The following is a 27598-nucleotide window of genomic DNA, read 5'->3' as shown; positions in this document are numbered from 1 at the left end:
TACCAAAAGTCCCTTATGTATTTTTTATCTTTATTTTATTTGCAATAACATTTTTATTTTCCAATAATTAATTAATTATTTAATTGTAGTGCATTACATTATATTATATATAGATATACATATATATAGTCTAGTAGAGCTGGTTGCGTAAAAACGACAATTTCTGTGACCATTAATTGCACCAGCACACAAAAAAAAATAAGTTCTCTGTACTTTTGACGGGACCGATTTATTCCCATGTATTTTGACCCGCTGAATCTGAATCCGAGGTCCGTTTAACCCGTACACCCTCAGATTTTTAGAAAACTTTAAAAAACCTCAAAAATACACAAAATCGACCGTTTTTTAAATTTATAAATTTTTTTAACCCTAACTAAGCATGATTTTTATGTATTCCGGTCCTCCACATACTAACCTGAAGTTTATTTGAAACATTAGCCATTTAAAGTCTGAGTAAATTCCAAAAAACTCCAAAAAATTGCAAAAAAGCAAAAAAATTCTTAGTATTGTGATGAAAAAAATTTTATAGGGCTAAATAAATAATTATTTTCATGTATGTTTATTTGTCACATATAATTCTCGAACATCCATGGCTCAGACATCTCTAAAATTTTAAATAAATGGCAAAAATTCCCAAAACATCGAAAAAAATAAAATTTGGTATAACAAAAATCAATTTTTAAATCGAAATAAATAAAAGAAATCATATTGTTCGATCTGTGATATATATATAAAAAATATTTTGGCCTAAAACATAAAAAAATTTTAATATGCTTCAAAAAATTTTTTTCATCACAATACTAAGAATCTTTTTGCTTTTTTGCAAATTCTTGGGGTTTTTTGGAATTTACTCAGACTTTAAATGGCTAATGTTTTAAATAAACTTCAGGTTAGTATGTGGAGGACCGAAATACATAAAAATCATGCTTAGTTAGGGTTAAAAAAATTTATAAATTTAAAAAACGGTCGATTTTTGTGTATTTTTGAGGTTTTTTAAAGTTTTCTAAAAATCTGAGGGTGTACGGGTTAAACGGACCTCGGATTCAGATTCAGCGGGTCAAAATACATGGGAATAAATCGGTCCCGTCAAAAGTACAGAGAACTTATTTTTTTTTGTGTGCCGGTGTTGTCAAACGTCACCCAATCCCAATATCAGTTTTCTTCTTCTCCTTTAATTATTAATCCTCTAATTTACATCGACTTTCATTTTTAAATAAATAGTAAAATATAAAAAATGATAAAAATTTTAGTCGCGAACGCAGTCGAGATCGATACTTGACAAAAAATTATTTGCGTCAAACAGAAATTGTTTATTTTTCGCAGACTATATATTTATATATTTTAATCCATTCATTTATTTATTTATTTATATATATTTATTTATACTCATATTTGTATTTATATTTTTATGTACAGATAACCGGGCGCTTTTAAGTACTTATCAGCGAAAATTATCACCGGTCAGTTCTAAATGATGCCTTTACTTATTTCTAACTTATATATTATATATCAATTATATCAATATTGCACATTTGACAACAGTTATCTTAACTCGGGTTTCTTAGCACGTCTCACTCACACTTGCTTACTTGTTTTATTTTTATTAAATTTAATTTAAATGTAACTTTAATATAATTTTATTGGTTTCAATTTAATCAGTAGCGATAAAGTTCGATGTTTTAATAGGTACTGATTTTTTATGTTTACGCTGATTCTGATGCTGAGTTTAAAAACATGATTTCGTTGACTTTTCTTTACAATTTTAAAATTAACGAACCGTAGCCCGGATAATTAGGCCCTGGATTTATATTTTCGTTGCCGACAGTAAACGTATCGTAATAATGTAACTTAGATTAATCGTTGATTAGACGAGATAGATATTGTACAACAAAAAATATTATTATTTTTATAAATTTAAGTAGGTCTGTATGTATGTATGTAAGTATTTATAATGATAATTATAATGATTTTAATTGAGTAATGAAGTTTGTAATAAATTAGCAGATATAATAATAATAATCCTGACTTTAAATACGTGTATCATAAATTGAGGTAACTTGCGGATGATAAGTAAGTAGCTCAAGGAAATTAGTTTGCTGGATATTCCGTTCTACTGATAGGTTGATGTTGCTGTGATGGCCAGATGCTCTTACATTCTGGTGTAAATTTTAAGGTGGGTTGAGAGCTGGATAAGCGGCCTCGATCAGTTGAGTAGTCGCTGCTGATATTATTAACGGAAATGGAGCGAACAAGGTTGACGCAGAGTTCAGGTAATCCAAATAACCGCTCGGAATGGGATTACACTGAGAGAGTCGAGAGCCGAGAGTTGAGTTGGATTCGATTGGGAAGGGATTGGGAAGGGATTGGGAAAGGGGATGACGAGTGATTGGGATCGTGGAAATTGATTAATTGAGATTATTCACAAATTAAACAGAGGCGTGGAGTGTGTTGGTCGGCGGTGGTCCTGTCGGATATGACGTACTTCCGGGTGTTGTAGACCCACCGCTGCTTCCCGCGGCAGGTTGTAGACTCAGTTGTAGCTGGTGCTGCTGTGCTTTCGCTCGTAAACATGCGATACTTTCATTCCTCAATTGCTCAGTATCCTGAACGGCACCTGTTACATCAAATTTTATTTTTATACCAAAAATAAATATTTAAACAAATGGAATATTATAAATAATTACCGGTTGATGGTCCTCCCATACCGTCCTGACTCTCCTGACCACTTTCGGAACTGGTTGGTCCGCCCTGGTGGTGGTTGTGACTTGGACTGCTGCTACTGCCAGCGTGATCGTTTCCGCTGTCCTCGCCTCCGGACTTGAGGTGCTCCGCAGCCTCAATCGACTTCCGGTGCATCCCTACGGGGCCACAGTCAATCAGTTCTTGATTAGTTTCGAAATCTTGACTAAAGCCGCTTGTCTTAGACGATTGTGCTGATAGAGACGGACAGAAAAAAAAATATCGATATGTTCGTTTTATCATAAACGTCCCCTTACGTTACTTATTATTTCTTTCTGTTCGTTTTATGCGCACGCTACCTCGTCTGACTTGCTTATTTGATTTATTAATAATAATTATTAATTATTATCAATTATCAATAATTATTGGTAATAAAAATTTTTTATTAGTAACTTACCCAGTAGCCAAGGCGCCACAGACTCATTTTCTTTCGCGCTCTTCAATATAGTCTCCGGTAAAGGTAATGAGTGCCGCACCATTGCTCCGTAGAGTCCATACTCCGCCATTATGGTACTTCTACCCCAACATTTTTCTGTCTTGCGCCATTTTGCTCGTCGATTTTGAAACCATACCTGTAACAACAACAACAACAACAAACAAAAATTAATTATTTAAATAATCACAGTTTGTTATTGCATGCCTCGGAAGCGAAGCGGAGAGGTTGTGCTTTATAACCGACCTGTCAAGGTCACACGATTTCCACTCATTAAAGTGCATATATTTTTTTTCTATTACTCTTACACATTATGAAAAGCACATCAATATAAAGCTGAAACACTAATAAATAATCCTGATACTTTTTTTAATTTGTCTAATATGTATTAATATAAAAAAAAGTTCATTAAAAAAAATTAATCGTGGACGTCCATTAGTCTGTGGTTCAAAAAAACGGCGCGGTACGGATATCTCGAGAACGACTTGACGAAACTACTTAATTTTTTTTTCAAAATTTTCAGAAATAAGCAAAGAAGGTTCCTTTCGAAAATCACTACTGTAGGCCTTCTCGTTTTTTTAAAAATAAATCATTACGGTTAAAACCGACAATCTTACATGTAAACAAACACACACTGCCGCCATTTTTCATTAGGAATGTTCTCCTTATTTATTTTTTTTTTTACTTTTATTACCGTATATTTACCATGGAAATTTCTATGGAAAAAGAGCGGGATATTCAATTTTATTCGAAATTTAACTTTTAAAAAAAACATAACATGAGCGTTCGAGGCGTGCACTTTTGGATTTTCCAAATTTTTCATTTTAGTCTAGAGTAATATATCTGGACTCCACGGTCCGCAGTCCGCAGTCGGCAGTTTCCTCGTTAGCGACCACCCGCAGAGCCCACGTGTCTCAAAAATTATTTTATTATAATCACGCTGATGGTGTCTATTTATTAGGCAGATTCCCATCAAATTAGACTCTGGTATGCAGTAAAAAAAAATTGTTTTTGGAAGGGGGAGAGGGTCTGTTACGTTGATAGTTGAGTACGTGACTATTTGGTAATAGTATTTAAATAGAAATGTATATATGTAGATTCGAAAGGGTGGCGGGTTAAGTGAGAGAGGGCGAAAACGCGAATAGCCTGGAGCCAGGGCGTGTACCAATTTGTAGCAACAATGCTAAAGTCACTGGCAGAATTGAAACGTAATTTTAGTGAATGGGAAACGCGCGTTGTCCTGTCAATTTGTCCTGCCACCCAGAAATTATCTTGTGCCTCGATTCCGCTAAAGGATCCTGTGATTACTTTTTTGTATTACAATCTACCAATATACGCAGTTTTCAGTCTACGTCCACTTTTCCATTACAAGCTTTAATTTTGTTCAGTGACACCTTGTAATTGCGACAAGAAGTGGTAAAAAAACAATCATTTACTTGTTGTTAATAATTTTAAAATGCAATTCAACTTGCCTGACAACTTGGATCTGTTGTTTTTGTTTGTTTATTTTTATTTTTTTTTATATATCACGTTATAAATTTATCCTGTATATTGAAGGACGCTTTTGTAAGAGTTTTCAGTATCGAGTGGCATGCGCAGTAACTTGCGTATCATCGATCAGAGCCAACTCATCTGCTGACAATTGGACCCAAACAAGAGAAAGCAAATCGTGGAGAGACAAAAATAATATTTATAATTCAGGAATATTGAATTTGTTAATTTTCTGTTGTCTGACGCATAAATGAGATTGTCGTTGAAATTTAGCCTCGAGTGTCGCTTGTCATTATTTATCTCTAAACAGATATATCAAGAGTATTGGATGCTCGTTACGGCCATAATTCTGGAGAGTGGGTTGATTGGGAATCTTGGGAGCTATCGGATTTCAGTCATCAGCGTAAGGGATCGCATGACTCTGAAGACGCCACACAAAATATCCATTTAGATTAGATTTTATATTTTAAAATTTTTAAAAAAATTATTTAACGAGCGGATAGTTATGAGTCATTGCATTAGCAAGCTTTCATTGGCAATTGTTAGAGCAATCCGTCTACTTAGTTGCTCTCCGGGGAGCGTAAGCCAATTAATTCGTCCAAAGTAACGAGTTTGAGCTCGGACTTATTTACCACATAATGCACCGAAACTTTTTCACTCTTTTCTCATCGTCCAATGATCCCCTTCAGCAGTAAATGCTGGAGATGAGCTGATATTTTTCTGGTATCCAGCTGTGATGCGGCACGCGACTCAACATCATTACGCGGGACACTTGCTTGTCCCTAAGGGCCGATACTTTGATAAAACGTCCACGTTCACGTCCACGTCCACACTTGTGCTTATAACCATATTTATTATTTTTATTATTATTATTTTTTAATTTAACAAGCTGAGTAATATTAAATATTAACCAGAAACCACAGCCCGTAAAATGAAAATACTTTAAATTGAATTATAGTAAATTTATGGTGTTGGTTAAAATGAAATTTCGATGAGAGCTGAGCTGGGCGTGGTTCAGAAGCTGGACTAACAGTAATGCGGTTAGCAGAGATTTATATCTAACGACGTCAGCATCAACGACCGCGTTGCTCATCCAGTAGCTCGTCTCGTGGTCTGTTCGCTCCGCGAGTTTATTAGAATTTACAATCGCGATTATCGCGTCAACGCCCAAATTGCTGTGTCGTCACGGCCATATACTTGTTTCTACTACATGTATACGTATATATCTAAATATCTAGATGTATATTATGGGCTTGTACATAGAGTTCAATGGACCGAGGAACCTTATTTATTTGCTAGATGTGAAAGCGGTCAATTTTTAAACGGGGAGTAGACTCGACCACCCGGAATTGATCGCTTTGTTTGCATCGCTTTTGCGTTAAATTTTTCTACCAACTTTGTTAGTTCACTCTCCTGCAATTTTGTTTCGTCTAATACGCGTTATCTATTTTATTTATTATTTTAAATTAAATTCACAGAGTTAATGAACGATTGGTTGCTCATTAGAGTATTTGGGGGAACGTAATTCATTATTATTATTATTATTGAATTGTTATGTAGACTATGATGATGAGGTAATGCAGCTGCAGAGACAAGGCTGATGTGCTTAGTAGACAGTATATAGTCTATAGACTTGTGCCAGTGTGGTAAGTCAAGTCGAGAAGACATGACAGTATGATGGGGTGCCTATTAATATAAATAATAAATGTGCGAAGGGTCGAATGATTTCACCCTACGAGGGAGTCAAGGAGCATAACCCAGGGCCCCCAATACACTCGTTCTTGCATACATCAGGCATCAGACATCAGACTACCAGACTACAAACTACCGACTTGCTGGTCGGCTGGTGTGCAGATCATTCGATCATTTCGACGAGCGTCGGAAAATTCATGAGCCAAACAACCACGACTTTGTCTCGTTCCAGTTTAGTTAAACCGGGGTAGAGGTATATAGATATATAGATTAGGGTGAGCCAAAAAAACCAACCTATCGAATTTACGTCTTAAAAAGGACCTATATATCGAAAAAAAAATTCTCCCATTGGGCAAAATTTTTAGCTCAATTTTAAAAGGTGTCGGTAGCCATCTGAAATTTCCCATTTAAATAACATGCAAAAAAATTATTTTTGATTAAAATCATTATAACTTTTGAACCATGTGAGACAAAAATTCGGCTCTAGAATATTCTTGTAGGGCATTAAATTTCTTAATAGAAAGTCCTGGGAGTCGAATTTGTAAACTTGATATTTCGTATACTAACAGGCTATCAAAGTTTAGAGTAAACAGAATCATACAAATTTAAGGTTTTATTTGGATTTTCCAAATACTTTTCTTTTATTGTGATCGATAACAAAATATTATTTGTTACAACGTGGATATTGTTGGTGATTTCATTGCACTACATGTAGAACAAATTTTCTCGTAGTATTGATATTTTTAATAATAAAGCTTTAAATTTGTATGATTCTGTTTACTCTAGACTTTGATGGCCTGTTAGTATACGAAATATCAAGTTTACAAATTCTACTCCCAGGACTTTTTTTAAAGAAATTTAATGTCATACAAGAATATTCTTGAGCCGAATTTTTATCTCACACGGTTCAAAAGTTATAATATTTTTAATGAAAAAAAATTTTTTTGCATGTTATTTAAATGGGAAATTTCAAATGGCTACCGACGCCTTTTAAAATTGTGCTAAAAATTTTGCCCAATAGGAGAATTTTTTTCTCGATATATATAGGTCCTTTTTAAGACATAAATTCAATAGGTTGGTTTTTTTGGCTCACCCTAATCTATATATCTATATATTTTAGGGTCGATAATATGTGTATGCATAAAAAATACAAATACAAATACAGAGATAGCAGAGTCTAGTAGATTTTAGTTGTGGATCACCCTTGTAACGCCCCTAGGACAATCAGCTTGCCACGAGGATGACTCGTCTCTTAATGCGATAATTCCATTTTAATTTGATTCCCTCGATAAATCCCAATGCTAAAACGACTAGGCTAAATTCTTTCTTTAGTTTCATCCACTTGACATTTTAAATAATAAATCTATTTACAGTGAAACTTTAATAATTCCGAGTAAAAAAAAGTGTGTTATGGCTTTTAGTGGCGAAATGGACAAGGGCATAATTTTTCTTTGCCGATGCGCAACTCTTTTTAGTAATTTAAAAAAGCATATCCCAGTCTTTTTGTGGACATTAAAAATCCAAGCAAAGGGTCGTTGAGATTTAGACGCGACACCGCTGCGTATCACAAATTTAGAGTGTAGATTTACAGCACAGCAGCATCGTCTGTGATGCATTTTCCATCTTGTTCATATCGTCTACTCACTTTATTCAGGACAGCTACGAACCCTCGAGCAGTATTTAATGTATTGTAGCTTTATGTTGTATTTCTCTACGTTACATCATAACCCACCGCTTTTTATCCATTAAGATAAACGGCTTCAAAACTCTCAGTCCAAAAATATATGTATATATATGTACAAATCATAATAATAATACATTACTTATAAAAAAATATTTAAATAAACAAATATCAAAAATAATTATGTAATAATTATCACGTCGCTCAATAACTCGCGCCTATTTTAATATATTTTTTTACATCATTTTGTTTCATATCTCGATTACTCTATTCAATTCACATAATAGAGAACATGATGGATAATTTGCCACTCGAATTATTGTCCGATGAAAATACGATCATCATTAAAATTAACGAGCGATACGCATTCGACACTCGCTGGTGATCGAATCGTCTGAAGATCCGCCTCTTTCTTTCATTTTTTTTTGTTCTTTTTCTTTTTATTCTCAATACAGTTACATTAAATATATATTTTAATACACTGCTGAGCAGCGAGGACTAGATTTTTCAACATGAAAATATTTATTTTTAGTTGGACAGCTATATATAGCTATAGCTAATTATGTACTTGTTCATGTTTCCATTTGCCCAATTCTCCGTTCTTCAAGCGGTTCAAGTCAAAGTCAGTCAGACAAAATTTGTTTACCTTCCATCCGAAATCCCAATTGTTATTTTAATCCTAAGCGACCTAATTGTGAGAAAAGCAACAAAAACATAATGCTGTCTCATAGTTTTGCTTTTATATATATGGATGAATGGACTAGAGTGGACTTTATATATATATATGAAAGGATGAGAGAGTGGGTTATTGCGGGTTATGGAGAGTAGATGAGAGTATAGAGTAGAATTTCTCGGTTGGATTCGCGGGTCATTTGAGCCGTTTCCACACCATTACCTTTTCTTAACTCCACGTTTGGTCGCCGGAAGGACCCGAAGCTAAACGATAGTTGTTGGCAGCGGGTCTGGCTCTTGGAACTTGGAACACGTAATCGAGTGCTATACCACTAGATCCTCGTTATATAAGGTTGGTTTCTTTAAAGATTACACTCTCGACTGCTCTTGCAGACGTTTCCACCCCACATCTTTATTTGCTCTTTACTAGCTCCAGTTCCAGCTTCAGCTCTAGCTCAGTTTTCCTATCGACCAATCCAACGCTTTGTGAGGATACCAGAGGAGCCAACTCCAATGGCCAAGTATCGCAAAAGTTATGGCCGAGGAAAATAACGCGTCATTTTATATTCCAGTCCAACTCGGGGGATAAAGAGAAACTTTTCTTTGGATTCTGACAAATAGTTTTATAACGACCCTCCCCAACTCTGAATAGCTTCCAACAATATATTTTCATTACAAACTTACAGCGTTTTAGTTTAAATTATTATATTGTTAATCTAATCTGACGGGAAAAACTGGCAACAATAAATATTGACACGAGTATTGATATTGAGGATAAAAATGTCAATGGACCTGTCAATGTCCGGTATACCTGCTCGGCGTTATTTTAACGAGTGCTCAATGGCGCCACGCGTTTATGCTGAGGCGTTCGGCCGCCAACAATGGCCCTCATCGTGTATTATTGTGTTGGGATCCGAGAAAAGGAGAATCTTCTTCTTCCTCCTCCTCTTCTTCTGGTTCTTTTGCTTTTTCTTTGGTACTTAAACCGAAACCTGATGTGCAGTACAGAGCAGCATTGTTGGGTATATCTTAAACCTGAAGGTAGCAAGCGAGCATCAGCACCCAGAGCCTCTTTGGCTCCGCGTAGATGACTTGCCACTTGCCAGTTCACCCAACACTCAACACTCGACACTCAATTTTATTTTATTTCCCGTGTTATTTTCTCAAGGATTGATGTAAGACGTGTCTGCTGTCGAAATTCTTTGCTAATAGGGTGTTATAATGTACCGTGATGAAGATTACCACTGACTATAAAAGCTATCCACCTTTTTTGTGCCTCGTAAGCCAAAAGCCACTCGAGTCAATAACGACCCGACGTGTAGCACGGCGACGATCATGATTATCATTATTATCATTATAATTGTTATGATGAGTAGCAGGAAAAGTATGGGAAAATATATTTGTAATCGTATTAAAAAAATATTTAGTAATTATAATTTGATGGATGTGGAGTGTGTTTGAGTTGATAATTGGATAATATATTTCACATCTCGGGTTAGCGCGTCGACGGACGAGTGTTAGTCCAACGTACTAATCAAATAATAATCCAGTGGTGATTCGTGGTGTAATTTGTCAGAGTGTATAAGCCATAGCTCGACAGTACGCTGTTGATGCTTGTCTCGGTATCGATCTTACTCGAAAAGCGCGTGGCCGGGCAGGGTATAATTTTCGTAACCCCTCATAATGGCCAGAGAAAGCCTGACCCCATCCCCCCATTTACAATCCTTCTCTTTCTCTTTCTCTTTCTCAGTCTCTTTCGTTTTCTCTCTTTCTACGGCCATTCTATCGATATTGTATTTTATTTATTAAAGTAGCGCAGACCAATTTGTACGTCTTTATATTAATATTATATTTCATTGAATAATTTCATAGCTGCCGACTGCCGACTGGCGAGTTGAGTTGACGGGTATTTAATTGACGATAAACTTGAGTTGGCTAAAAATTTACTCTATAAAAAGGATAATAATGTTGTTGCGAATCTTCGCGTCTGCGGCAGACATTTCGATTAACTCGCGGCGGGAGACGTATTTCACGATCCCTTTTCTATTCCCTCACTGCAGATATTAAAGTCAGTCGTGTTATGTCACAGATAATATATATATATATAGACTAGGAAAATTTTAGCTATTAAATTAGTTGAATTTTATATTCATAGTTTCAATATTTTAGTCAAATACTACTCTGTAATTTGGGGATTGATGATGGAATTTAATTATTAATTGATGATTTATTGCCTGATCTGACAAATATTAAAACTGATGCATACCATTGACACGTGCCAGAGTTATTTGAGCGATAAAGTATGATTTCAAATATCAACCATTAATTATTTTGTACATGGGCACAATAATTTATAGAAGATACAATGCATACAAGAATTAATAATTTTATCGACTAATATAACACACATTGCACACAAGGAGTGTGCTAACAAAGCAAACCAGATGATTATTTATTGCTGATGAATCATTCAAATGACTGACAGGCCATCGCTCGGCTTTGTAAACATCAAAAATGTCAATTAATTCCGATGACAACAAACAATAATTACTGCTAATTAAGCAAATAAACAATTATTTTATTTAGACGATTGGTGTTCCGCCTTCTGGAGGTTTGGAGCCAGTCCGGCCCTTTCACGTGTGACTTCTTAGCGTATCCTTAAATGGAAAAAACATAACGCGACTACAAAAATAAGGGTTGAAACGCGAAAACGTAATAATGAACAAGGAAAAGGAGTAGAGAGTAGAGAATACAAGACACAGGACTGAGGACTGGGACAGACGATGGCGGCTCCATAAAGATATCCCCGTTAACGATCATACGGGATCAGTGATCCCCCACGCGAACCGTTTCCTCGTCCTCGTTATAATGTGTCCCCTTTGCGGAACTTAGAAACAAAAGACGACGGAAGCCAAGCTCTGATTGGCCCCGCGGCTCGCGAGCTGAGGTCCTGATTGGCCCACGGAACCGCACCCACCCTGCAATGGCCGCTTTGTCAGTGTGTACAAACCACGTTTACCGCGCACCCCTGCACGCGTTTACCCTGCCTGCCTGCCTTCCTGCCTGGCTGCCTGACTACTACTGCTACTACTACTGTTACTGCTACTGCTGTTACTGCTACTACTGCTGCTACAGCTACACAACCCTCTTTACACGCCACACCACCCTCTCCCACCCTCCTGCTATACTCTGTCGCCAGCATTACCCCGGTCTGTGTTAAACTCGAGCCAGCACCCACGAGTACCGTTACTACTGCCTTTCAATTATATCTAAATACACATACACACATACTCACACACTCTCACACACACGAATCCATTAGTGTCTACAAATGTATGACCTCTCATTTTTTTTCATTTTTTATTTTATTTTTCTCAGAGTAACTGAATATGTTAATGCACTGTTGTTAATGCGCTGAGTTAAGAACATAAAATTTGTTAAAACTTCGAGGTTAAATAATTTTAGTGGATGATGATCGAGTAGAGAATATTCAACAAGGACCAAGCTGGCATCCTTTCCGGTTTATTAAGACTAGTCTCCTTTATAGAAGAGACTAGTCTTTAGGGTGGGACGAAAAGAAAAAGAAAAAAAAAAGTGAAATGTGAACCGGAGAAGTGAAAAGCAAAAAGAACCTTGTTCCGGTGCTGCGATGCGGAAACCGCAGACTCAGCATATCACCCAGGAGAATATTTTCTTTGATTTGAGTGTCTTTGTTGGTGGCGTTCTTAGATTTAGGGGTAAATTAAATTAGAGTGGTTATTAAATAGAGCAGAGCTATTGGTAGCTACTTACTTGTATTCTGTCCTCTGGAAGATCTGTCCGGAGGCTGAGCATCTCGCGGGCATAAACGTCTGGGTAATGAGCCTCCTTGAATGCCGCCTCCAGCTCCTCCAGCTGCTGGGACGTGAAGATCGTCCTGGAGCAACAACCACATGAACCTAGTTATATGCCATTACAATCTTTCCTTAAGACTATCAAGTGACGTTCAAATTGCTCGAGTACTTTTTTTAATTTTATTTTTTCGACAACGGTCCGTTGGCTTATTAGAGTTTGACATGTCCAATTACGATAATTTTAATGATTACCGGTCAAGGGGCTCGCAACTGACGGCCACGAGTTGTTTTTAAAAAATAATAAGTAGTTATAATAATAAAAATAATAAAGTTGAATAGAAAAAAAATTTCAAGTCATTTCCGTATTAAAACTGGCGTTTCACAGGTGGCTTTGTTAGTTTTAAACGCGGACAGATTTTCAGCGCCTCGTTTCACACCACACATTTACACGCCTATTATTGACCTGCGTCCGAAAATTTACCATTTTATTTTTTTTTCCTTTATTCTATTCTTTTTTTTTTTTTTTTTTTTTTAATCCAATTCTCACGTAATACAATTCAAACTTATTTACAATATGATTCATTAATAGGAAAGCTTGGGGCACAATGAAATTCAGTTATGAGAAAAAAAAATTCATTTTGTTTTAAAAATTTTATCAACAATCGATTAGCATACATTGTAGTAATATATCGATTAGTTATCAAAAAACCTTAAATTGGCATACAAGCTTTCGAATGATAAATTTTTATTTCATAGTCGCTCATTTTACCCCGTTTTCATTTATTTCATTTTTTAGTTCAAGAAAATAATCCCGATGAGACACAAACTCTTTTAAAAACAATTTTTTTTACGAACAATTTTCTAAATGACCCTACACAGAAAAAAAAAATTCTTGACTGAAGGTAAATATTCTTGATTCAAGAAAATTTTTTTGGAGACCTAAATTTTTTCAGATAAAGTAGAAATCTTTTCCGACCAAGACGAATTTTTTTTAACCAAGAAAAATTCTCTTGGCTCAAGAAAATCTTGACTTGGTTCCCGAAAATGTTTGTCTTCAAAAATATTTTCTTGACTCAAGATAACTTTTTTTTCTGTGTACTGCGGGCTAGTCAACTTTTACTCCATTTTTCGAGACATCGTAAATAATTATTTAGAATACAAAAAAAGTTTTTTCTAAATTACTGTCACATGCCCGAAGCATTTATGGATTCTATGGTGTCCCATTTCACCTCAAGTTTTTCTATATAAATTATAAAAAAATTTTTCACTTTTTATTTAATTTGTCATTCTTATTTTCTTGTATCACGACATAAATTTAGTCTTAGGCAACAGAATAAAAGGCACGAAGAATATAAAAATAATTAATTAAATTACGTAATAAAAAAAATTTAATTACTGTATTAACTTTAGAAACTCACCTATGGCGACGTTTTTTCTTCTTTTTTTTACTGAATCCTGATAACCCGTCAACAGTAAAGTCTTTACCAGACTCAACGTGATGGCCGACGCCTGAAATTTAAAATATTAAATAGTCAATTATTATTTTTTTTTTTCAATTTTTGTTATGTTGATAATTAAATTTTTAGATTATAAAAAACGAAAAAAAAAATGAGTAACGAGTATGGTGATTTCGAGGCTCATTATTTCCTGGATAGTCGATATAATTGATAATTATACGCTCGAACGTACAAATCCTCGCGTATTTTGATATCAAATTACCTATTATAGTGGTTATTGTAGGGAGCTCTCTATATTTGGGATGGGATGTTTTGTAAAAATAAAGGAAGGAAGAATAAATAAATAATTAAATGAATAAAAATAACTGGAAGGCACACAAAATAGGTGAAACATGTTAATTAAATAGCGTGTGAGTGTCTCGAGAACATAAAAACTAATTGTGAGACGTCGGTTTCGAGGAGTTTTAGTTAAGTTTTCGAGTATTTGAGACATTAAAGCTAATTATTATTAATTTAAAGATCTACTTCAATTAATAAAACCTCCTGGAGTCTACTCATTGACTAATTGGTCGCGGCAACAATACGATTGTTTTTAATACTTGAGAGAGTGTATGACCATCAAATATTTTTTTTTTTTTAATGTAAATCAAGTGTGAGTTTTTTTTTATAATTACAACAGATTATTATTATTATTATTATTTATTTATTTTATTGACCATGTAGTCGAAACTACTTGCGGCCATCCAAAAAGATACAATAATTACAAAGTATAGTATATAATTTTAACATAAAACATAATAAACCTTAAATATAATAAACTTTAAATTTTAACCTATTGACAATATGTCCATATAACAATTTAACGCTCAATCATCAAATCAATACTCAACAATCAGCACAACTCACAAATCAATACTCACAAATCAACAGTAATCAAAACATTAATTTTTTGAGTTACGAAAGTACTCGTAACAAGAAATACGGAATTCATTAAGTGTAGGCTTGGATGTACAATCATTAGGCAGTTGATTCCAAACTTTTATCGCCGATATTAAGAACGATTTCTCATACTTGACATTGCGATAGCTTGGTAATGCAAGATAATCACCGCGGACATCACCTCTACGAAAGCGAGGCTTAAGTATATGCAATTTTTGACTAATTAATGGCTTCTGGTTTAGATATAGTGCCTTATAAACAAGACATGATAAGAAAAACTCACGTCTGTCTTTTAAAGTAAGCCAATTTAATTCATTGTAATAATGTGTTACATGCTCATATCTAGATATCTTATAAATAAAACGTACGCAAGCATTTAGTTTTCGCTGAAGTCTTATCTGTTGTTGACCTGTAATGTCAGTGTATACCGCTGCACAATAATCAAAAATTGGAAAAATTAGCGTAGTAACTAACTTTTTTCTTATTGGAAAACTAAATACTTTGCTGTTCATTTTCAGTTGAGCTAAGATTCTCATGCTGCTTTTGCACACTTCATTCACTTGTGAAGAATATAAATTTCTTAAAATAGAAATGACTGATAAATTGAATAGATTTTGTTAAGATCGGAAAAGTCTGGGTAGTAGTTCTACTACTAGGTTTATCGTAAACTAAAATTATCCATATTAGAGACAATTAGTCTTTAGAAAATAAAGAAACTGTAAATTAAAAAGCGTGTTAAGCCAACTAAATAGTGAGTTTATTTGTAGATGAGCCATATGGCGAAACTCAATAAGCATCAGCACCAGCAGTAGTAGAGCAGAGAAGCAATAGAAGAAGGAACTACTGTCTCATCTAGAATAACTCATGCACAGGACATGAATATTGTTTTTACAAACTAGTAGCCGTGTTGACGTCTAACGTCTTTCTTCCTCGAGTTTCCTGTCTCGAGGGTTGTTTCGTCTTTGAAACACCCAATATTTATATTTCAAGCACCTCGCTCTCGAAATAACCAAAGAAAACCGTAATAATAAAAAATATTTCATCAAAGAAATAAAATTCGTTTAATGTGTTGACGTAATGAATGGTAACTTGAATTACGTGTAATTTCAAGAGCTTAAGTCGATGTAAATGTCGATTCGAGTATGTAAAAATACATATATAGATATATAGATATATTCGTGATTTAGCTCTCAAGAGGGCGCAGAGAGTGAGGCGGGTGAGGGTGGCGGGCGAGGGTGAGGGTGAGGGTGAGAGTGAAGGTGAGGGTAAGGGTGAGGGCGAGATAGGAGAAGACAACAAGTAAGAGTAGTATAGCTTAGGGAGAGGGTACTTGTGCAAGTCAGAGTATTGAAATAGGGGGTGAACTACTACAACTGGTGAAGGCTCGCCCGGGGATGGTTTGGTTGTGTATGGGCTCGGTGTGGGTTTGGTTACCAGGCAACCAGCGATAAAGGAACGCGGATAGCCAATGGCGGTCCTCCAAACGCTCCTTCGTCTAACTTGGCTTGTTTTACATGCTTTAAAGTAAGACCGAGTGAGACCAAGCTTGTCGAGCTGCCGTAAGCCAGAGAGAGTCCACGTAAACTTTAGTAGCTGTTAAGGATTTAAGTTCTTGGCTTCAGAGTCTACAGGCTCCAAGCAACGTCTTGACTCACTCGAGCCTCGATAATTGATATTCTAATCCTGCTTAGCTCTACTTTATGCTAAAAGCTTGCATTACAAACAGCCTGTTCATTTTCAACCCTCTGCATGCCTACTCATCGCTGCTTTCATTATCCAATCATCATCATCATCATCATTATTATTATTTATATTTTCAATATGTTAATTGATAATTATGGATTTTAAAAAATTAATTATATCAGTATACTGATGATTTAATAAAAAACCTCGAGACAGGACAAACGTTGCGCAGTGATTCCCGGTAATGTATCCGTGTGTATCCAGTCCCGAGGGATACTACCGATGAGAACGTGAACGACCAAGAGAGAAGCTGTTGAGAGTTACGTAGCACCCTCTTGGGACATCTTGCGACACCACTTGTACACTTGTGCAACGTATTAAGCCTTGGGTACTAATCCCGAAATTTAATTTGAAAATCTTTTCAGCCGCGAATACTACGAACCACGCCCGCGTACCAAAGATCCGTACAGGGAATTACTGCTTTGTATTGGGTAATTGAAATTTGTTTCGCTGCACGAGTGCTGAGTGCTGGGATGATGTATATATATATATATAATGTACGTTCCACAGTGATTATAAACAATTTTTCGTCCGTTTAATATTTTAATACAGTCCTTTGATCACAAATAAATTTGAATTAATTAAAGTGGAACATTTTTGTGTTTTATTTCATTAGATGGATGATAAACTTTTCGTATCGAAATGTATGTTTGTGTGCGATAAAAAGCGATTGAAAACCGTCTACCCGTCAACGGAGTTACTATTTGGTATATTCGCGGGACGAATGGAGCGTATCGAGTGTGTATAGTAATAGCATGTAGAGGTATAGAAGGGGATAGAAGGAGAAAGAGAGAAAGAGAGAAAGAGTGAAAGAGCAAAAAAGAGAGAGGAAAACGTTTGGGGTTCTCAGGATACATCCCTTGGGATGTTTCGCTAGATTAGGGACCCCGAGTCTATTCGCAACAGTGTACAACAAGCATGTAAAACACTTGTAGGAAAAACCGACAGCCGTTCTGGGAGCCCGTTGACGCCTGGTTGTCGCTGTATGTTTTGGGGTCGTATCTATTTGGTCAATTCAATTTTTCATTTCTCCAGAGACTTTTTTCATTCTGTAATGTTTTCTGCCGAAATTAAACCTAAATGCCACTCTCCTACTTATTTCTCAACGTTCACCGTAATCTATATAATTTTACAACCGAGCCAAATAGTAAAATTTTTTATGGATTTAGATTTTTTTTTTTTTTTTTTAAGGTCATTATAATATTATATGACTGGCCTATTCTACTGGTTGCCATATTGAAACCCGAACACACCTTAGAACGGTGTGAATATTATGATGCCCAGGTATTCAAGTGTCAGAGCCAAACAATGACCAAAGTGTTGATTGCCCCAAAAACAAGCTTTTATTTAATTCCATCCACCAGACTTTGTTCTACTTGTTCCTCTGGCTCGTGAGCTGGAATCTTCTTTCACAAGTAAAATTTTATAAACTTGTTCAATTGATTGCGTCACATAATCACTTGACAATGTAATCTGGCAATTCCGAAAAATAACCCATTTACTATTTTAAAAAAAAAATTTGTTTTTTCTAAATAAATTCAAGGATTTTTATTCGTCTAGTAGAGCAGCATAAAATAATTAATGAAATGAAAATGGTATGAGAGCCCGTGCGTGGAGAATGTGCGAGTTTAACTCTTCCACTCAATAACCGAGCTGGTTTTGCCTATATGGGATAGCATTAGAGTGTTTTGAACGTTCATTCTGGGGGCATAAGTTAGGAATTCCGGACGCGCGTTATATTACTACGTAGAGCCGTGTCACGGTAACAGGAACGGGAACGAGAACGGGTACGAGAACGAGAACGAGAACGAGAACGAGAACGGAAACAGGGATGGGGTAGATAGGGAGTGAGTGAACAGCAAGGCAACGGTTATAAGCTATTGCCGGGGCACCGGAATGCACAGCCATTTACTTCATTATGTCATTAAGCTTAATGGCCCTGAGTTTAACGTGACTTGGGGGTTTCCAACCACTTTCTACAACAGTCCGTAGCCTGTACCCCCATTAACTCCCGATCCGATGGACCACTACCACCCACGCTGGTCCACTGGCCATCCCTTTGTCTCTGACGACACAATGAGCGCCGACTTTACGACTGCGATGACCAGACGACAATTGCGCTTAAACCTCCTTTGTGTCTAATTGTATCGCTCGTACAGATAATAGAGACACTATATACATTTATATTTATATATTACTGTATCGCTTTGTTCTCTCAGAAATTAAAAGAAAGTATCATATTATTTACTCGAAAGACCTCGTCAAATTTCGCTGAGTGTTTTATTTAATAGACTTCAGACTCTCACGGCGCCCAAGAGCCTCCTGATAACACGTGCAGCATTTCAGGAAGGTGTTGACGCCTGCTTGTGTTTGCTCAGTAACTCAATAGCATTTTAAGTGAAACAAAGTCACATGTTGACTGGCGCCTCGGCCCTAACATCTATTTCATCTGCTGATGTCTCTAGTTCCGGTTCAAGAGAAAAAAGTGTGACATATTTGATGCTTATTACAGCTGTTTTCATTTCATTTTTTTATCGATTCAAAAAGTCCCTTGAAAGAATTTTCGTTCAAGTAGGTGTAGGATTATGTCATTAATTTGACAATAAAGCTCGGATAAGTTTTTTCAAAGGAGTTAACTTGAATTGATAAGATATTGCTGAAGAGCTCGACATCTTTAGGTACATATAGACTCCTGGTATATAATATATATAGACATTTATTGTCGAGTGATGTGAATTCCTCGGGATGGCTTTAGTATGAGTTGGATTCATATGGTAATAGTAACTTGGCATTATCAAAATAATTTTCAATGTATATATTGTATATATATGAGTGACGACAATACTATCGATTTATTCAGCAACCCCATTGGCAGATGCTTCAAGAGCTGCACCCTCACTCACTCACTCACTCACTCATTTACTCGCACTCATAGTGTCAATATACTAGATACCGTGCGCAAGTGTGAGATTAGTATATATAAAAAGTAATTGAGTAATTTGTGTAACGTAAAACCGTAAAAAAAAAATTAATAAAACACCCTGTTACGCCCATCTATGTCAAAATATTTCTCCAAGGGGTGGGTACCATACGAAACCCAGCCTCGGTATCGTACCCTTGGATCCTCCGAAAGGGTTTAAAATTTCTTACCATTTATATATATATTTATTGTGTATGTATGTATTGGTACAAATACTTTATGAGTCTCATTGTTCATAGAGCAAGGATTTGAGTGTATGGAGCCAAATATATGGCGTCACAACGCTGTCGGAGTCTTTTGTCGAGGACAGCTGAGTCAAAATGGCCACGGAGTGACGTCATAATTTTTATATTTATGCACACATACAGTAATCTAGACCAGTGTTGATAAGAGTTTAAAAAATTTTTAAAAACTTAAAAATTTGAAAGCTGTAGCGTTTTAATTACGAGCATTAAAACTGCTAATTAATGACACCTCACTCTTGTAACTTGGGAGTTGTTACTTAATTTATGAATTAAATGCTTTTGTTTAAATGCTCGTTGAATTCAGAATTTTTATACAACGTTCCCCTTTCTGTTAATTCGTAAACATAAAACGTAATTACGAAAATAAACTGAAAGATATCCAGGTTGTGGTGAAGAATATTGTTGGAAATATATTTAATGCAGTAGGCGAAGGCAGGAGCTAGGTCTACTTGCTTACTTGCTCCCCTTACTATGTATATGTATATAATATAATATAATATAATTTCTTGAGGTTTAAAACTTGACGGAGGTAATGACAGTCTTTGAACTTCTGTGCAATGCACATTGAGGCAAAGCGCAGATTCTAAGAGAAAATATATACAAGAGTTTCATTGCGAAACAGAAAAGAGTTTGTTGTAATACTTGGACGGAAAATAGCTTCAAGAGATTTTATAAATGTTCAAAGACTAATTTCGTTGAGTTTCCAGCGAAGAGTTTTTTGAGGAAACTGAAATTTATTTTCAATTATATACCGTTTCATAGACGACGCAGACCACGATTAAGATCAAGACCAAGACCAAGACCAAGATCATCAAGATCAGGCTAGAAAGCCGACCGGCAGCTATAACCAATTTTTAAATTATGCTCAAGTGAATAAATACTTAACCAGCACAACCCTGTTTTTACCCTCGCTCTTTCTTTCTATTTTAACTTTATCTATTTCTATGTAACACTGGCAGCTTTTATTTTTAATGAATATTAAATGAAAAATAATTTTCACTAGACTTTTATATAAATATAAATAAGTATAATACTGAAAAGTAAAATGTAATTTGATTCTAATGGGTTTTGCTTGCATTTATCCAGCGTAAAGGACTCGACGACTCTATTTAAACTAAATTTAAAATTAATGTAATAGCTTGTTCAGCGTATTCATTATTATGGAATCTCTTCAGAATTAAGTGGCGAATTATAAAAACATTTTTTAACTAAACAAAATACCGAGTATCCATTTTTTAATTAATAAGAAAATTATATAAAATGGAGACTGACGCAGTGAGCACCAGCATGCGCACAAACATCATGTATTAGTCGATTATATTTCCGTTCCGGACTCTAAGCCAGCCAATTTCTTAAGACTTTTTTCATTATGTAATTCCCGAATATATAAATAAGACATTTGGAAAAAAAATACCTGGGTTGAAAGAGGGGGGAGGAGGTCCGTTAATTTAAAAATTATTTGTTCATTGAGTGGTGGACAGATGAATTGAGATCCTGTGGAATGTAGACGGGACGCTTCAAATTACCTTAAAAAAGTCTCCGATTACTCGATTAGCGTCTAAATGTTCTGGGCGTATTTTCTTTAGTTATTCATCATCATGGTAGTTATTGTCCTCATGTATCACATTTACGGCTTTCGAAATGTTTTGACAGCCAGCTTAGGTATTGATTGAAAAATTTTCTGAGCCTTCAATTGCACGAGATAAATATTAAATTCTCATTGTTATAAAAATATTCAATTTGATTTTTTATTTTAAACTATTTTATGATTTTTTTTTTACCGATTAATATTATGGGTGAGTAATCATACATACATTCAGCCTGTCTTAACTAGTTTAAAGCAACATCGGTCTTGTCCAAGTACATGACAGTAGTGAGGCTTAATGGCGCGGAAAAATCGGAGTCATCCCCTGGCAGCATGTGTATGAATACTAAATGAGCTTTCCTACCATTTATGACATCATCACGGGTAAGCGACACTGATTCTCATTTTTTCGCACTCTACCTACTGTCCGTACATGTGCATATATATATATATATATATTTTTTCTTTTTACTTGTTTAAACCTATGGAGCTGGATAAGTCAAGACTTGGGTTCAAAAAACCATCATTCAAGTAAAACTTATTTTTAAAGTTAGTTGTTAAATATTTTAGTAATCAATTTCAATTGAACGTGATGAGTTTTAGATTCTAGATAATTTTTGATTTAAGGATTAGTAGTAAAACTCTTTTTTTATTTCATCAGATTCTACTCTCTAAAACTAAATTAGTGAAAAACCACTAATTACTTGTGAATATTCACTAATCTAAATTGTCCAAAGTATACGACTATGAATTAGTGACTATTCACTTTTTGAATTAGTAAAAAAAACAACATATAGAATTAGTGAAAATTTCACTGATTGAATTAGTCAAAAATGTACTAATTCACTTGTTGACGAGGATTTATTTGGAAAAATATTGTATCGTTGCTAATAATATTGTATCAAAATATTATTATTATTATGATTATTATTTGTAATTGATTATAAAATTTTTTTAGCAACTTGATCGACTAAATTAACAATTAAAATTACTTTCATACGGTAAATATTTATATCATAATTATAACTCATAACCTGAATCTATTGTCAATGATGGCTTTGATTCAGGTTCGGTAAAAAAAGTTGGAGTAAAAATACAAAGCTATTAAAAAATAACAAGATGTATTATTTAGCAACTAAATTAGGTTTTATCTAATTAACTTACTTGAATTAATACTGTTCAGTTGTATTTAAAAATTATCGTAATTAATTTTGCCCTGAATTTGATAATTCAACGATAGAATAAAAAGTCCTTAAGCGAGGCGCCACTAGTAATCATTGTAGAATCCGGGGAATCACTAATGAATTAGTGAATCTAATTCAAAATCACTAATTTTGTAGTGAATTTTAAGATCACTATTTCAATTAGTGAAATTTTCACTTATTTAGTTTTAGAGAGAATGAGGAATTTCATAATTGACTTATCATGTCTTTGATACTCTAATTACAAAATCACAAGAAAGCTGATGTAAAAACCCGGTACTTGACAAATAAGCTTTGGAATTTCTGCAAGTCAGCAAGAAGCCAAAACCATCAGATCTTAAATTTAGCGCAAGGTAAAAAAATATAAAAAAACAATGCTCACCAAAGTTTGTATTTGAAAAATTACTCTTGGACTGTGAGAAATCTGAAAAATTAAAAACAAGACAATTAAGATTAATGGGAGCCACAAAAAACGTTAACGATTGTAGTGTCAGTCGGGAAATTGAGCGGGCGATAATGCAAAACTCAAGTTCTCAATGAGACGTTTTATTAAACACGGTAAAGGATAAAATGGACGAAGGGAAAGTCGCTGGGCTTTTAAAAATATTTTTAAAGCACTAGGGTACTGGTCGTTTGATGGAGTATCCCTAAGATTCGGGTAAAAAGCCGAGTTTTAGTGGCAGGAGTCTGAGGACTTGGCTGTATTAAGACATTTCGGCACAGCCATTTTCTAATAAAGCCGTCGAGGTTTTCGAGGGAGGAAAAACAGGGGTTGAAAAAGATTCATCCTGCTAGTAAGAAACTTTCGCGGGGCTTCAGATTTTCTCCATGTATATATACATAGGGAGTATTATCGTCTGCTCTATTTTATCATTTTATTTTTTTTCTCGTTCACTTGGCTTTCACGAACAGTGGAGACATTCACTCCGAAAAATATATCGATTGCTTAGGGTTATAAATAATATATATATTTTTTAATCCATTTAGAGTCTTATTAGTCTTCAATTTAATTTTTTTACATTTAAATATTTATTTCTAATGGATAATATTATTTCCTCTGAAATTGGCCTTTAACATTTGACTTTTAATGAGAAATATTTTAAAAAGTCATTTATTTTTTAAATCTCTAATGGAAAATAATAAAAACAAAAAATGTTACTATTGGCTATGAAAAATTTATTTTCAATTGATAATTAAAAATTTTAAATAATTAAATGAATTAAAAAATGACTCGTGTAAACTGAAAATGTGTTGATATATATTAGGGTGGCCCAAAAAAACCGACTATTTTTTTTTTTTCGATCTCGCATGAAAATTTGTTGGTTTACGATGTTTTAAGAAGCCTCTCAAAAAATCAGCTCGATAAAAAATTTTTAAGAGGTCGCTCACGAATTTTGAAAATATAAAAAATAATCGAAATTCGGATTTTTATTTCTAAATTTTTTTCTTTCTCTAGCAGCAATAGTTTATATTTGTGAAACCATGACCACGCTGAAAATTTCAGCCCAAAATTTAAATATTTAAACGTCGCTCAAGAATTTTTAATGTTTCCGAGTACTGTCTCTTGGATGTTTTCGAGCGACCCTTGAATATTAAAAATAAAGCTTCTCAATTTTTTTACCATCAATTTGTATCATAATGAATAAAAATACAACCCGAGAAATAGAAATAATAAGTTATTTGCATACTTTTTCATTTTTTAATTCAATTTGTAGGTTTTTTTGCTTTTTCAAAACTTACCAAATTTTATTGTTTAAGACTGTCCTGTATATTTTCGGTTATGCAAAAGTTATATTTAAGTGAAATGACAATAATTTAGTTATAAAAACTAATTCAAACTATTAGTTACATATTATCAGTTAATATTCAAAATTCTTGAGCGAGGTTTAAATATTTAAATTTTGGGCTGAAATTCTCAGCGTAGTCATGATTTCACAAATATAAACTATTGCTGCTACGAGAAAAAAAAAAATTTAGAAATAAAAATCCGAATTTCGATTATTTTTGATATTTTCAAAATTCGTGAGCGACCTCTTAAAAATTTTTTATCGAGCTGATTTTTTGAGAGGCTTCTTAAAACATCGTAAACCAACAAATTTTCATGCGAGATCGAAAAAAAAAAAAATAGTCGGTTTTTTTGGGCCATCCTAATATATATAAATTAACCTAGGAAATATATAAAATCAGAATAGTGGAAAGTTGTCTCGAGGTAGATATCATCACACAAAGCACCTAACTAACAAGCTCCCTTGGCTTAAAGAAAAGATAACACTTTCTCCCCTGTAAAAATAATTCACCACCGTTGCCACGTCTCTCCTTTTTTTCCTCACTTATATTTTTCTCTAACGCCAACTTCTAACTAATATGTAGAAACACGTACATCCACTACCCTCACCCACCCCCGCACACAGACATAAACCTACTCATACATTGAGAGACATACACACGTGTGTAAGGGCGAAAAACAATGCGGGGGCTGCGGTGGTGATCATTTTTAGTTGGGGCTAAGGATTAGCGCGCTTGGCTGGTATTATTGTTCCACAAACCTCCAAGAAAAAAAAAAAGAAAAAACAGATATTTTTTTTAGACAAATGCACAATCAGTATTAGACCGTATGAGAAATTAAAAAAATCCTACCGCAGTTTGTTAAAAAATTATTTGAATTATTTCTTGTAAATTTTACCCTCTGCTGAAATTCATAACCGCAGAGATATAAAAATATATTTTTGGCAACCCTATCACCAAAATCACAAGATCAATAATCCTTTAAGCTGTCAATCAGACAGCCACAATTTCATTTTTAAAACCCGATTGTGCATTTTAGAAGCGTCTTTTAATAGTACGCGTGTCACAGATTTATATTTTTATTTTTCGACAATTTTACCCTCCAGCAAACGAGACGGCTGAAACTTAAACCTCAATCATTGCTTTTACCCTGAGTGGTTTCACATTTTTTGAAAACCTTATAGGTATTGTCGAGTACGCCGGGAAAAGAGAATTCAGACTCTTGTACGCGAGAACTCAGCCCAGCCTAGCCCAGCCCAGAGCAGCAGCAGCAGCAGCAGTCACTCAGCACATCAGCCAAAGTGACAGAGACGGGAGAGGCCCATTGAGGAAATCCACTTCCCAGGTCTCGTATTACCCGTGAGTATTTTGACAAGATCTTATTGTCGCACGATCACCGTCGCTCTATTGACCCTATTATCCTTCTATTAGTATTATACTCGGATTTGCGGTTATTTCTACACCCTCTCTCCCTCCTTCTTCCTCTATCCCTATTTCTATTTCTACAACTATTTCTTATCCTTCCGTCTTTTTTAGCTCCATCTCTATCTCACCCAAACCATAAGACTCTACAACCCGGGCTTTCAACCTTCTCATAGAATTTATTTGTCAGCTTTCCAACTAATCCCTCTACTCTTACTCTTGACTATCGATTAGTCTAAAGTCAAAAAAAATAAAATAAAAAATCTCAAGTACCCACTTATTATTTATTTTTCTTCATTTCTCTGCATATTCTTAAGCAAAGGGAACAGAAGACGTAAAAAAAACTTTTACTGCAGAGAAAAGCGTAAAATGAACTGCTACTTAGATATACATCCACCCACACTCACACAGAAAAGGGTGAAAATGTATTAAATGTATTCAACATACGCAATCAAGATGAGCGTCGTCATATACACGGATAAGAGTGAGACAGATCGAAATACAAACTCAAGAGGGCTGAGGATTGCGCCTGCGCTTGCACTGAACACACAGACATCCATACTCTGTACTCTCTGTACTGCATAAAAACACGGTGTAGCGCGTATAGAGTGTATATACAGTACTCAGTACATAGTATGTATATAGTATACACAGACTGCAAACAGAATAGCCTTGTGGTGGAGGCGAGAATTCATGTATACGCTCACAAAGTACTCTTCACCAGGGACAATCGAGGTGTTGGACTGGAAATCCATACCAATTTGAGCAACTTACACGCTGTAGCTCTCAACACATATATATAAGTATATAAATATATGTATCTGTGTGTATTATTCGCCTCAAAGAAACGCGGCTTCAAAGTCACGATAAATTAGTGGGCAGCGAATTCGTGAAACTATCTGGTAAATCTCAATATTTTATGCTCAGTCCGAGCTCGTACTGTAACTTTACTACAGAGTTTAAATTTAGTTACCTAGCAGCCAACATAACGTATATCTATACGCTCGGGTGCGATAATGGACATAGTTTCCCGGTAATGTCCGAGACTAATTCCCGTGTTATTTCATTAATGTCCCGCAGGTCCCTAGGGCTCCAGCACCTACTTGCCCACGCGCACCAGACAACCCATTCTCGCCCTCGGCCCTCGGCCCTCGGTCCTCATCCCCTGTCCCTTCGGCTGCATTAGTCGCGTGTCAAAGGGGTTGCGAAATTTACGACAAGATTTCGCCCAAGCCGATTGATAGTCTTCCATATGTGTAAGTAATGCCATTGTAACTTAAATATTTATTTTATTTATTGACCTTTTAATAAAACATCAAATTATTAATAAATATTTTACGGAAGAATTCGGTGGGGTAAATATAATGTATACAAAGTTTATGGGACACAGGGAATGCCAAGGGGAAGTAGATCTGAAAGGAATTATCCGATCATATATATAAGTGGTAGGAAATATACCTTAGGAAGAAAATAACGAGGGTCTTGTGATTGACGTGGAGGAAAAGCGTGGCAAGAAATAATTTCTGACCGGGGAAAATTGGTGGCGATCAAGTGAGAAATAATTTTGAAACCGAGGGTTTTGTTCATGATCATGATGAACAAACGACTTGACACGCGTTCATATATTGTACATAAAATAAAAATAGTTTTATAGTGTGGCCTTGGAAGTTTTAGCAATCAATAGTAAAAGTCATAGTCG

At 35.0% G+C, this 27598-nt stretch overlaps 1 protein-coding gene across 4 annotated transcripts in view; it reads right to left on the bottom strand.

Annotated features, from left to right (window-relative positions):
• Positions 1 to 1607: 1607 nt before the first annotated feature.
• LOC130669844 (visual system homeobox 2-like) overlaps positions 1608 to 27598 on the bottom strand; it is a 30803-nt gene continuing 4812 nt past the window's right edge. Inside the window, exons 2-7 of one of the 4 annotated variants that reach the window (XM_057472955.1) lie at positions 23075 to 23116; positions 13961 to 14050; positions 12501 to 12631; positions 3137 to 3311; positions 2685 to 2933; positions 1608 to 2614 (exon numbers count right to left, since the gene is read on the bottom strand). In XM_057472955.1, coding sequence (XP_057328938.1) covers positions 2427 to 2614; positions 2685 to 2933; positions 3137 to 3311; positions 12501 to 12631; positions 13961 to 14050; positions 23075 to 23116 — 875 coding nt within the window. In that variant the 3' untranslated portion in view covers positions 1608 to 2426. Of the gene's footprint in view, positions 2615 to 2684; positions 2934 to 3136; positions 3312 to 12500; positions 12632 to 13959; positions 14051 to 23074; positions 23117 to 27598 lie in introns of all 4 variants that reach the window. The other 3 variants (XM_057472956.1, XM_057472958.1, XM_057472957.1) reach the window with 3 other exon arrangements.

The sequence above is a fragment of the Microplitis mediator genome, chromosome 6, assembly GCF_029852145.1.
Source record: "Microplitis mediator isolate UGA2020A chromosome 6, iyMicMedi2.1, whole genome shotgun sequence".
In the NCBI taxonomy this organism is placed as follows: Eukaryota; Metazoa; Arthropoda; class Insecta; order Hymenoptera; family Braconidae; genus Microplitis; species Microplitis mediator.
Note: the sequence above shows the minus strand (reverse complement) of the source record. Positions and strands in the feature narration are given on the sequence as shown.